The 13,707-nt window shown below is 32.0% G+C and overlaps 1 protein-coding gene across 1 annotated transcript in view; it reads left to right on the forward strand.

Moving 5' to 3' along the window:
• Nucleotides 1-13,525, forward strand: part of LOC127870705 (uncharacterized) — a 13,682-nt gene extending 157 nt beyond the window's left edge. The window contains exons 1-14 of the mRNA XM_052413128.1: nt 1-58; nt 2,121-2,381; nt 4,110-4,361; nt 5,386-5,697; nt 6,090-6,395; nt 7,183-7,278; nt 7,604-7,616; nt 7,819-7,874; nt 8,615-8,633; nt 9,630-9,689; nt 10,081-10,143; nt 10,755-11,126; nt 11,414-11,460; nt 12,124-13,525. The exon at nt 1-58 is cut by the window's left edge and continues 157 nt beyond it. Of these exons, the coding sequence (XP_052269088.1) occupies nt 1-58; nt 2,121-2,381; nt 4,110-4,361; nt 5,386-5,697; nt 6,090-6,395; nt 7,183-7,278; nt 7,604-7,616; nt 7,819-7,874; nt 8,615-8,633; nt 9,630-9,689; nt 10,081-10,143; nt 10,755-11,126; nt 11,414-11,460; nt 12,124-12,218 (2,010 nt within the window). The 3' untranslated portion in view covers nt 12,219-13,525. The remainder of the gene's footprint in view (nt 59-2,120; nt 2,382-4,109; nt 4,362-5,385; nt 5,698-6,089; nt 6,396-7,182; nt 7,279-7,603; nt 7,617-7,818; nt 7,875-8,614; nt 8,634-9,629; nt 9,690-10,080; nt 10,144-10,754; nt 11,127-11,413; nt 11,461-12,123) is intronic.
• Nucleotides 13,526-13,707: the final 182 nt, after the last annotated feature.

Consider the following 13,707-nt stretch of genomic DNA (forward strand, 5'->3'; position numbering starts at 1 on the left):
CCACTGAGAGTTATTGGATGTAAACTTGTTCTATTCATGATATGTGAGATTTCTCACGGTAAGGTATTTTATTTTTATTTTTACAACCAGGTGGTGTTCGATGATGTAATCATAAAAAATGAAAACCCTTGCTGCTGTTTTTTATCAGGATAAATAAGATTAATAAGATTAATGTTCTTGCTCTGTTTTTTTTCCAATAGGTCTCAGAAACTTAATGTTTGTTTTGATAAAATGTGCATGTGTTATATGTATTGTTAAAATTAAATGTGAACATGTATATTCATCTATATTATATTTTTTAAATAACTTACTAAACGGATAAGGTTCATCCATGTTATTAAATGAAAAGTTACTGAGCTAGTTCATTTAGCCCTGATTGCAAACAAGATGGTAAATCGATCAACTGCTGCACATGTTTGTATGTGTTTTATCAAGGATAAAAACAAAAAAACAAAAAATTAATGGTCGCCGAAAAAAGAAACATTTGTCTGCGGTTCGTTGCGGAAGTGGTGTTATATAGTAAATTAATGTAGGGTTTTAACATCGTTAGATTCAATAGATTTGCCGAAACATTCCGTAAAGAATAACTCGTGAGTGCCATGATTGGTTTTATGGTTGGATTGTGCTTTACTTTACAGTCCCATTTATGACCCCAAAATACCTACAAGATATATTTCTGTAAAAAGCACGATCACATATTCACCTTAATATTCGCCAAAGAAAACGACAAGTCATCTAGTTCTAACATAAATTTACGTTTTAATGGAATATAATGTATGTACGATATTGGATTTCCGCCGAAAACAAAATGTACGTTTGATATCGTAACATATGACACGAACACGTAGATCTTCTTGGTTTGATCTTTCATGATTTACAATTTGGAGTTTCCATTGCAATTATAGACACGACATAGCGGAGAAGATATCTTTATTTTTTTATTTTTGGCATGCATGTGTATCTCATGCAGCTGCACATTTTGAGTGGTAAAAGGTCAAGCTCAAGGTCATCCTTCAAGGTCAAAGGTCAAGGTCAAAGGTCAAATATATGGGGGGACATAGTGTTTCACAAACACATCTTGTTTTATAATGTTTCAGCAAAGATTTTCTTTAATGCTGCGACAACGACTCTCCTGTCTTAGATATATATTTGTAATGTACTCATTGTGTTAAATTGTAAGAAATCATCAGAATAATTTCAAAAACGCAAACTATAAATCCTAATGATTTAAAAAAAATGACATTGTAAACCATATTTTGGATTATTTACACCGAGTGCAGACGCACATATTATAGGGGCTAAGTTGCTTACCCGTCAGAGGATTGAAAATAAGGCAGTTAATTTGAGCCCGACTCAAGACACAGTTTATTTTTTAGTAACCGAGCGTCAACCGCATGATGTCATGCGGGTTTTAAAAACGCATGCGTTGCATTTGAATTCAAAACCGAACGTCTGGTCTGCGATCGTCCTTTGACAAAGTGTGTTTTATACAAGGTTAATATGAGAGATCTTTAGACAACGTTACAACTAGCTTTTGTCGTTAAATTCGCGCGGGGGTTTCACAAACAGTAAAAACTTCTCTTTTTATTACAATTATTAGTGTTTGTGTCTTATAATTTGCATATAAATTATAATTACACTAAAATGATAGCCAGTGAACTTTAGTGGAGATTGTTCACAGAACAAGAACGAAATGTATGATTTGTTTCTGACGCCAGGGTTTATATTGAAAGTATCCGCCTTAAAATAATAAACGTATCAGGTGAACATTTTATATGGGATAAAGCAGCCTTTAGTCATCTTACATACATAGTTTTATTCAATGATGTTATTTCTTTCTTGGATAGAATGATTATATTCCAATGATATGAATACTTATTGATTGCATAACGTGGCTGACTTAAATAACAAGGAGACACTCCAGTTGTATTCGCAGAGATCAGCATCACTAATTCTTTTTTATCAGAAAGTTGCCAATCATTACCAGTTAAACATTTGACAAATGGCATATGAGAGACAAAAACCAACTACTATATACAGAAAGGTTCTTGTAGATGGTTTTCTTTCCAAATATAATATCCAAGAGCACTCAAATATGTATTTTGAACGCTATGTTCCAGGTCAAAGCATAAAAGGCCCAAGTTATGTGACTGAAAACAGCAACCACACATTTAGTTGCGATTATTCAACGTGCTCAGTCTCAGCCATCACGTGCACATACAGCTGGAATTCATCATTAATAACATTACCCACAGACACATCGAGCAAACACATTACGTTGACAAGTATAAGACGGGAGTGGAATAACGCAATAATAAACTGCAACATCAACGTAAATGGGTCATCTCACGTGACAGCTGCCACCAGATTGAATGTACAGTGTAAGTTTATCACTACGTATATCCATGTTCAATAGGAATCCAACAGCATGATGCAATATATTGTGTGAGTACGAAATATGACTAATGTTTCTCTCAATTTGAAATGAAAGCTTTTATTGTTCATACCGAATGTTTGATATTTCTAAAGCCAAAGTAAAAAACGCGTTTATATAAGTCCTTTTAGTATTTACGATGCATTTTAAGTTATATAAAACCGTTTTATATTATTGCATTGTGACCATCAAGTATATTGACGCATGTTTACATATAAAAGTCATTAAACTTAGCGTACTAGATAATTAATAATGGCTGATAAAAATTGTTTTCTCCTGAAACGGCACGGAAAGGCAATTTTTTGTTTTCAGCAACAGTAACAAACAGTTTTTTCGCGATACAAGAAGCGACACACGATATTTCGCGCGATACACGAAGCTGCACGCGATATTTACCATGATATATCGCTTTTTTGGCTACCTACACAAGGGCGATATTTTGTGGTACATTCTCGTGCGTCGAATCGTGTATCGCGCAAAATATCGTGTGTCGTTTCGTGTGTCGCGCAAAATATTCGTGTGTCGTGTGTCGCCCTTGATGAAAGAAGGGCGAGATTATAGATGGCACTATCCGGATTCCGTAGTTAAATGAATGATTGTCAACGTGTCGTTTCAAACGCATATTTGCGTGTCAAATACTGTGGATGCAGTAACTAAATGATTACAATACGAGTACAGATCGGAATGTATAATAATAAAAATAAGAGTCATGCGGGTCAAATATGGTTTGAAACGTATTCCAAATGCTTTACTAGTATGTTATGTCGTTATCTTATAATCCGATATCATAAGTTTGGTTATTGCTCTGTTTTTCGGAATGTCAGGTTTATCTGGAGAAGACAACCGTGGTTGTCGGGGACAGCATGGGATTGGTTATTGGGCAAAAGTTTATAATTAATGTATTAATGCAGAAAATTGTTCTTCGTATTTGACACGCATATACGTTTGCAACGACAGGTAGATAATCCTCAAAAAGCATTATGTTCATTTAATTAATTATGAAAACAAACCGACAAATAGTTTGACAAAGTGTTGAATCGATAGACATCTCGAAACACGGTATGAGTATGTTCGTCTTACAAAGTTACTAGTTGAACATGTATAGATATTTTCGGTAAAAATGGTATGATCATACTTAATTGTTGAAATCGTATTTAACCGTGCCTGGGGAAAAACGTTTCGACTTTTCGAAAAAGTATAATATGTATTATCCAAATAACATTGCATTCATTTATAAAGAAATGAATTTTGAAGGAAAATAATAACGTATTTAAAGAACTGCGTTTATATCGGGGTGTTTTTGTCAAATAGTATTCATTTTTTAGAAAACATATTGTTAGTTCGAAATAAAATTACGTATTTAAGAAATATTGTTACCAAAATAAACCAGAAAAAAATTGTTTATAAATAGATGTTTCAGAGTAGATGTATACCTAAACACTTTAGGAACAAAGTATTGCGCAAGTTTTTAGTTTGAGCTTTAAATTTAAATTCTGATGCTATTAATAATAATACAGTTAAGTGCGCACTCATTGTGAGCGAGAGATTCTATATATGTGTCCAGCAACATAAAACAGGCCGTTGCTTTCTGTTTTGACTTATCATGCTTAAGCATCTTATTCAAATTCAATATATTGATTAGTTAGTAAACCACTTTCCAAATGTTTTCTCGCAGATGGTCCATTGGCAGCCAACATACCAGTTAAAAGCCCGTACACAGTCACAGAGGGTAACACAACCTCCATCGCATGTCAAGCCCCAGCCTGCAATCCCACATGTACAGCCAAGTGGTTCAACGGTTCAACCCAAATTCTTTCTACAACGCTGTTTGGTGAACCGGTCAGACGACACTTTGCAGGGTTCTATACTTGTCACGTTTCTAATTCAGTTGGGAATCGGACTTCACAGCTTCATCTCATTGTTAACTGTAAGTATTCACTTGATAAAAGTTGCTTAAACATTATTTACATTTGGATGGCAGGCTTAGCGCTATATGCGTTATTATACTATTTATAATACCAGTTTGAGACATGTTATTAACATGACATGGGAATATTAAGCTGATATAATTTAAAACAATACTTCCAGACAAATATATCATCTGAGTCGCTGTTTTTATGTTACTTCTTAAGCGTACTTTTTTAAATTATGTCTATTTAATCGAAGCTGTTGATCAGTATTATGTTATATCAGTCTATATGATACGAAAACTATGGATGCAGTAAATAAATTTTTAAAATACGTGTTAAAATAATAGTAATTTATAACAATAATAATTCATTGATATGCAGGTCTGATATGTTTAAAAATCTTTACTAATGTGTTATGTCAGAATCTTATACATTGCCATATTTATATAATTTCGATAAAAAATTGACGAGTTCGCAAAGTCTAAACGTGTTTCGTTAGAATGCAATCCACGAATAAGCGACTCTTGTTTGGTTTAAAAGAAATAATATTTCTAAACCAGAACTAATAGGTTATGCGTTTATATGAAGTCCTTTTAGTATTTACGATGCATTTTAAGCTATATAAAACCGTATTATATTAGTGCATTGTGACCATCAAGTAAATTGACGCATGTTTACATATAAAAGTCATTAAACTTAAAGTACTAGGTAATTAATAATGACTGATAAATTGTTTTCTCCTGAAACGGCACGGCAAGGTAAGTTTTAGTAATCAGCAACAATAACAAAAAGTCAGAACCAACCTCAATAATAACTATATTGTCTTAACAACTTGCTACGCAACGGAACATACCAAACAATAATATTTTCTTTATGTTTTGATATTGGTTTCCATTTAGTCGCCCCTGATGTGACGCTGACTTGGGACGAGCGCTTAGAATTTCACCTGCACAGCCGCGGGAAATCCAACCAATTATGCTTTTAACGAACTCGAGTTCTCCTCGAAATCATAGTTTAAAATACTGTTTTGTTCCATTATAGATGTCCCTATTCTGCTTGGACACAACAGAACTTATAACGTCTCCAAAGGCTACCCGCTGACCGTCACTATTCCGGTTTCCGCCTGCCCAGCCGTCTTATGGAAAGACATCAAGATTGGAGATCGATTTGTGAATGACAATATCATTGTAAATTTAACGAACGGTATTGATGTCCAACAGTGCATTGCAAGCGCAATACAAACGTTGTCAGTGGTAATCAATGCGACGCAAGAAGAGCACTTCCGGAATTTTACTGTCAATTTCACGAACGCTGTTGATACAACAACAACACATTTCGCTATTTTTCCACAAGGTATGTTGATTTTCTGTTTTGATTTGTTTGTATGTTTTTTTTTAATGCAAAGATATTCTAAAAACTACCGAGCCGTACAGTATCCAATTGATTCGTTTAGATGAGACTACGTAATGTAGTTATCAACAAAGCATTATGTATTATTAACACCCGTTTGTCCTGAATATATAATTCTGTTGTTGACGACTTTATACTTTATGCGTAAAAGACAATATTGCTTTTGATTTTTTAAATGTTAAATACATGCATTACGATATTTTACAAATAAAGCCGTGCATTTCATTTTGTCTTTCTCACTGAATTTTATTAGGTTTGTTTAATGAATATATATTTTACTAGTTCTTCACAACAAATACAAAACAGGTGAAAATGTATTGAATTTATACAATCAGGACCGCCCGACGTACCGTTACGGTTCGATGAAAAATCGACCACGTATCATAGCGTTACGTTCGTCGTCGAATCCGGCTTCTTCAACGGCGGGGAACAAACGTTCGTCCTGCAGTACAGACGAGTGAACAGCGATTCTTTATGGGAGAACGGCTCTATTGCTTACGTTGGCAAGGAGAAGAATGTCGAAGTGGCAATGACAGTGGACGATCTTTCACCAGTGACCGACTACGAGTTTAGAGTCTATGCCTTTAACGAGTATGCCCAGAGCAAGTACTCGACTGTGGTTCAAATCACTACTGCTCTACGTATGTACACATATGCGTTTGTGTTATCATGAAATGCAACTATGCTATATAATGTTTTAAAACCAGATGATGCCGCCAATTTTTGCTTTGCTTTCATAGACCTCCCTAACATCACAACCATAGGTTATTATAGGTACAACTAATGCGTCAAAACGTAGCAATGCTGTTTTACACCGAGTTTTACTCTTCTTGATATGGACAGAAGGTTAGTATATGCTTTTAAAGATTGTTCATTCAGGGTTTTTACAGCTCATTATGCAAACCATTAAAAATAAATTTGATACCAAGGTAAGAAGATCGGTCAACAATTTCAACGTTTTCATTGTTCAATAACCATAAATAATTATTTGTAGTTTTCTTTTGTTTTAATATTCAGACTATAATTGTTAACATTTATTTTGAGACCCCATTTTTGAGAGTATGCAATTCAACCGGGCTTGTAAGTTTGAAGTATCTGTCATAAATAGCGCTATATCGTCCGAAAACAAAGACATATGGGTTAGCATTTGATGTTGATAAAACAATTAAAAAACGAAAATTATTTCTATAATTGCGACTGAATAGTCTAAAAATTCCGAGTTTGAATCACGATGATGTTGACATTTTTATTATATAATCATTGAGCTTTTTAGTTCAACAGTTTCAAACTGTTAGTTTAAGGTATGTAATGACAAACTTAAAAAATGACAAAAACTGTGAACAGGCCCATTTAAGTCTTAGAATAGTAAGAGGTGTAAGAATTCTCTCTTTAGTGTTATATATTTACAAATTTCCACTTTGTTTTCAGATGTTGGAATGGTGGTTGGAAGTGTAATTGGCGGCGTTGCAGGCATCGTTTTGATCGTTCTGGTTGTGTACTTTGTATGCTTGAAGCAAAAGCATGGTAAGACAATGCAATAATTGCAAATTTTGTTGTTTTGAATTTCGTCTTGAAAAATCATCTATAATGAATATGTTTATGATTATTATGCATGTATTTAAAATACATGATTGCTCTTGGTGCTGTTGGCAAATAATTTGATGTAACGATCCAAATTGTTTCACTTTTTTTTCTTTTATTACCTACGAACTAAAAAAAAAATAGTATTACAGAAATACTAAAAATATTAATGGTTTGATTGTTTTCTGTGTTAAGTACGGAAAAATATTAAATATCTTATAAAAATTAATGTATGGCTTAAAGCTGTTTTATATATTTCTTATTGCAGATAAAAAGCCCCCGTAAGTAACTGTTCTATGTTATCATTCAAATTGTTTATTTAGACATTTAATATTCTCAATTCAATTATGCATAACCACAAACTTATGATTAAGTTAATACCGCTTATAAAAAGCTTACTTGATTAAAACAAGAATAAAGGTGGCACATGCCTGTAGTAAAAGGCGCCTTTGCAGTTATTTTTGGGATTGTGTGTTTTTTCAGACCTATTGTCCCATTTACGAATATTCTCGGAGCTTTAGAAGAGGAGAAAAGGCAAGGTAAGACAGAATAATGCGATCTGCTGATTTCAATTATTTTTGTTTAAAAAGCTTCCGTACATGAAATAGTTGTATGGGGCAAAGTATGAATGTATACATTAAGTGCCTCAAAAAGTCTAGAATATTTTAATTATCCACTGTTTTGTTTTCGCTTAATGTCGCTTTCCACTTGATCTTATTCATGACATCGATGATTTGCGATAGCTCTCATGTATACAAATTAATGAAATTATGCATATTTTTCTATTTATTATTTTCAAAAGGTTTTCTAAATGTTAATTTTTTCAAAATACTTCGTACCGCCGGAAAATACAGTTACGAACTATTATAACGTGTCAAGACATGTTGGTTTACTCAAAAGGTATCATATTGTTCTATAAGGAAAATATAATATATCATGTAAAACAATGTTTGCGAAGTATTATTTATATTACAATATATGTCCAAACATCTGCTTTAAAATATGACAACATTTTCGCATCGTCTGTCATTGTGACTCGTCTAAGAGATTAAATGTTTGTATAAGGGACAGTCACAAACACGTAAGCTTAATGCCTCTTACTTAACAAGAACACTATAATTTTTAAAAAGAGTAACAAACACAAGATAAGTTTTCCCATTAGTTAGTATTTTTGTTTTAATTTAAAATCTTGGCTATTAAACTTTATCAGAAGTAGTGTTTAGCTTGATTGCTTCGTTTCTGTGAAGTTCATACACCTATTGATATCTTCTAATTTCAGGGCACCCACAGAGCAATATGTAAGTGTGTCTTCGTGCATATTTCTGTGTTTGGCAATCGCTTTGATAACTCAATTGGCTAATGTAAAATGTTGGAGGCTTACATTACCAAGATTTATTTTACTTGTAAACAAGTTCAAATTATAATCACGAAAAGTGTTTGAATATTGGGTCATACGCAGTATAGAATCATGTTTTCTATCATTTGTATAACACACATCGTTTAGAGCTTAATTATAAGCTGTTGTTCGCTATAATGCAATAATCGACCGAAGACTTCTATAAAACTGTGTATGTATGGTAATAACTTATGTTTAATTAATGTAACTTATTATTAACGTATTTATTAAAATATTATTTATAATTTATTAAGATCATACCTTACATGGTTAAACGGGTTTTATTGACGTTTACTGGACAACGTTTGATTTATTTTTGCTCTCGAATTGTTTTAGCTCATGAACATTTCGTAAAAATGATGATATGTCTTTTTACAATAGATATGATTATCTATAGAACTAGATCTTAGTTTTAATGAAGCATGATGTGTTAGCAATATCCTGTAGCCAAAATCCATTCATGTCAGAAGAAACTCTGCTTCTAAACGGAATATAGGAACTTGGAGGGATGGATAGGCATTTTAATGAATAGTTCGACTGTATTTTTTCTTAGTCTAAACGTTCTTTTGCAATATAAACTAATCACAATTTAAGGGCCGCAAAGCAGTTTACGAAAAGCTATATTGAAAACTTAAATGTACGTGCGCGTCTTCAATTGCCGAATATATACATTGTGGCCGAGTTGAAGGCAAACGAACACTTATAATAAGGGGGAGAGCTGAAGCTGCAAAATTACCTTGCAAATAAAACAAACTTGTAACTTAAAAGAATAAAATTCGTACAAATACTTCATCTTTATACATCTGTTCTCATTGCCCAATCTGAATGTCATATATATTTGTACTTTCTCATAAAATAATCATTCCGCACTAAAAACTTATATTTTGTATCTGTGTAGGTATATGCAGTCTTCGACAGAATCCGAAAATGTCTACATGAATACAAATACGACTAAAGTGTATGTTTGATAAGTTCGTTGAACTGTACTTATACGTCAGGTGTTCTTTCACCAGCCTTTAAGAGAACATTATATGTAAAATATGTTATACGGTGTCGTTTACTAATTTCACACACAAAATGTTTTAAAATATCAACCATCAATTATTAATAATTTTTAATGAAATCAAAATGCGTATTCAATTGTACCATTTAATACTGCGTCTTTAAGTCGGCGTTAGTTTCCAATGTTTACGTTTGTTTTGATCCATCTTTGTTGATTTAGAAGGTAAATTTTATGTAATATGTAAGAAATATTTCCTGTTGTTATAATTAATATAAGTGGTAATATATTTTGTAAAATGAATACTTTAAATTGTTTATTGATGTTGTTAATTTTTACTTTGCCTAAGAACACCTTTAACAGTCGACGATGAAGAGCAATATGTCAATCAAGTTGGAGTGGCTCCAGACAGGTTGTTGTATCTAAACTTCAGTTATTGTTTGACAATTAAAAATAGCCGGCCAAAATAAAAACCGCACATATGTTTATGAATTAATATATTGAAGCATTATTATGATGATTCTAATGGTTTTAAGGATGATGTCATCAATGACCATGTGAAACAAAGGCATGACGACAACCGAGTACAAAATGTACAAACCAAATCAATCGCGAATATATGCTCATTGCGTTAATGAGTATAATGTTGATGTGAGATTGAAACTGAATATATTTACTCCATTTATATACAAACAATAACGATGCATCTGCGCTATGATTTTTGTATCGGCTTCAGATTTTCTTATTTCAATGTCAGCACTTTTCAGAGATAAAACATATACATGCACTTGGTTACCAAGAAGATTTAAGTACAGTTTTTTCATATGATTCAACCAGTAATTTAATAAATCGGGTCCGTTGAATGAATAAGAAAAAAATCGAAAAAATATTATAATGAATAAATACGATAGGCAAATAATACTACAGTAATAATAAAACCATCAAGTATATGTGTCTATATTTAAAGGCTACTATCACAAGATGTTCAAGGAATATTTTATAATGCGATTTGGTGTTTTACAGACAAACGTCTGTGGACAGTGAAGGGTATCTAAAAGTTAAAGACCACTCAAACGACGAAGATAACTATATGAATGTCGCCAAGCAATTGGCCGAATCACAAAACATATCGGAAGATATGAGTGCGGATAACCGCGTTTATGAGAACACACAGCTAACACACAGGACTATCAACTCACAGTTGGAACAAGGGGATATCAATATAACGTTAACAAAAAATCCAAAGAAGATCCCATCTTTAGCCCGGTCTGCTAAAAGAATTTCTTCAGACGATGAAGAGGATTACTTACAAATGGATTCACAAATAAAACCAGCTAACAATATTAATGTGAATACCCAACCAACACCAAAACCAAAGAGGACGAAAGGGGACGAGTACGTTATTAATGTTGGGTTTTATTCTCATTTACAATCAATTAATGTGAAATAAGTTGTAATAGTTTGTTTATATTGTTTTATGTAACAATATGTTTATTAATCTAACAAAGACTGTTTTTACTCGATAATTCCTTTATCTTTTATTTTCTATGGGTCTTGTTATAATGGGTGTGTTCTTCGTTGGGTGAATACAACTTTTTGAATTGAAATGTTTTCTTAAATAAACTAACACAAATTAAGGTAAATATCGTTTAGTATGTGAACATGTTTTCTATTCTTTGCAGAGTTGAAGATTATTGCGGTGTCATGGCAATGGGGAAACGAAACAGCAGTAAGTATGCATGTGGTATGCAATTTTAATTAAGTAATTTGCCTTAAACCCTCAGTTAAACGTACCTCTCTGGAAACCAGACATTTGGTCCGGTCAGGTCAGTTTCAATTATAAGAGATTTCACTTTAGTATTTGCTTAGATATTTGAAAAATATTATATTTATTTGTAAATACTTTTTAGCATATTGTTATATGTTGAAAGTTTGATTTCAATATGTGTGGTTTACAAATGGAACTTCTCGAATTCATTTATTAAATTCGATATTGTGCTAGATGTATGTTTATTACAATTAAATTGTTAATACTGCGATTGTTTGAATTTTTAATTAACCTGTTAACAATATTCCACATAAAACAAAATACATTGTGAATTGACTTTATAATCTTAAAATGTTGATACCCACTTATATATGTTTTTCTTAAAGAGGACAACAACAAATCGACGTATTAATTGGTGGTATGTTGATGAGTGATAAGGAGAGGTTTACATATTTAATGGGCTTGTTCGCAGACTTCCGCACATCCGGTCTATGTTTTTTTAATTGACAAGATTCAACTCTTCGAAAAGTTCAACTTATTTGTACGTGCCAAAATCGTATATTCTATATAACGGTGAATTTTAGTATAACAATACGTGTATAATGTAACATTTTCCTATAACAGCACCAAAGTTCCAAGCCCCTGCTCCGCCCTTAAAAGGAACTGATGAAGAGGACTACGAAAACACCTTTGCAAAGAGGAAAAAGAAGTCATCTTAAACTATTATTCAATTAAATGTGTGTATACAACGTATATAATGTTTTCAGTGACCTTCAAAGTTGTTAGACGAAACTTACTTGTGTTGAATAATGTATGAAATTAGACTTTTGTCTATGGGCAACGATGTACTTCTATGAGCGCCCACCACTATCCCTGACGGTCATGTTAAAGAATTGTAAATGTACTTTAAAACACGAGCTGTCAAGTGAAAATACTTGTGATATCGGTAATTCTTTAATGAATGAGTGGATTTTGGTTTTGACATGTTTCTATTATTTCGATCGAATATCAATAAAAACACGTACATTTTTGTAAAAGTATGCACTTCCGCATAATCAAATCAAACATGTATTAGATCTAGTAGTTATGTTATTTTTTCATTTCAATTATAAAGTTTTTATACATGCCATGTGTGTAATAATATTTATGCAATATTAAATTTACTCAGACATTGATATTCAATTATTGGTTTACGCTTTGTGTACTTATTGTTATGTAAATACTTACGAGAATCATAAATGCGAATACAAAATGTATATAACTCTTTTTTACATTAATTATTTGGCTTAATTCATAACAAAAAACATGTCATCATTTTAGCAAATTTAATATACAATTTCGCTTTATGTTTCTTTAAGTTTGATTCACCTATAATCGTACATGTTTTAGTTAGAAGTTATCTAAAATATCAATAAGAAATTTGGTTTGGCTATTTACGAATGATTGTTTATTACATGCTTATTTTGTACATACGAATGTTTTAAGTTGGATCATTTTCAACGGTATTTTAATAACATCATAAGATACACGTCACTCTCATGATATCATTTTTAATGTACCACGTACAAACACTATTGACTACTTTTAATTGATGTCTAATGTATATAAAATTCCAAACCTGTGGTGGCATAAACTTTATTTATATATCGGCCATTGTTCTTTGTTCGTTTTTTTTTGTTTTTTTAATAGTTGTCACATATACCTATGACCTAGCATCATGAATTAATGAGTATAATGATGTGTGTAGAAAGTATTCTATTAAACAATTTGCTAAATTTTAAGTTGATATGTCGAGCCTTTTTTTACGAAATTCGAATTGTATAAGTCGTGCATTATAATTTTAGTTGAGAGTATATTAATGAATATTTATAATTAATATACTATTAAGACTCTAATTATATAAGGTATTAGGTCCAATGATTTATTACGTTATGTTTGTATCATATAGTCTGATAATATAATTCATTATTCGTGTAACTGGATCTGTCTTGAAGTATATTTCTTTATAATAAAGGATTGTGTTGAGTGTGTGACTTATAAAGCAAATATATGGAAAGCGTTAGAAAAACGATGAGAAAACATCCAATTCATGAAACCCGTTTTACCCACGTTACCATTATATAGATGTTCATGTATATAATTCGATCACAACACTCAAAAACATAAGGGTGACAGGTTACTTTTCCTGCTAGTAAAATTACATTTCAC

The sequence above is a fragment of the Dreissena polymorpha genome, chromosome 3 (assembly GCF_020536995.1).
Source record: "Dreissena polymorpha isolate Duluth1 chromosome 3, UMN_Dpol_1.0, whole genome shotgun sequence".
Classification (NCBI taxonomy): Eukaryota; Metazoa; Mollusca; class Bivalvia; order Myida; family Dreissenidae; genus Dreissena; species Dreissena polymorpha.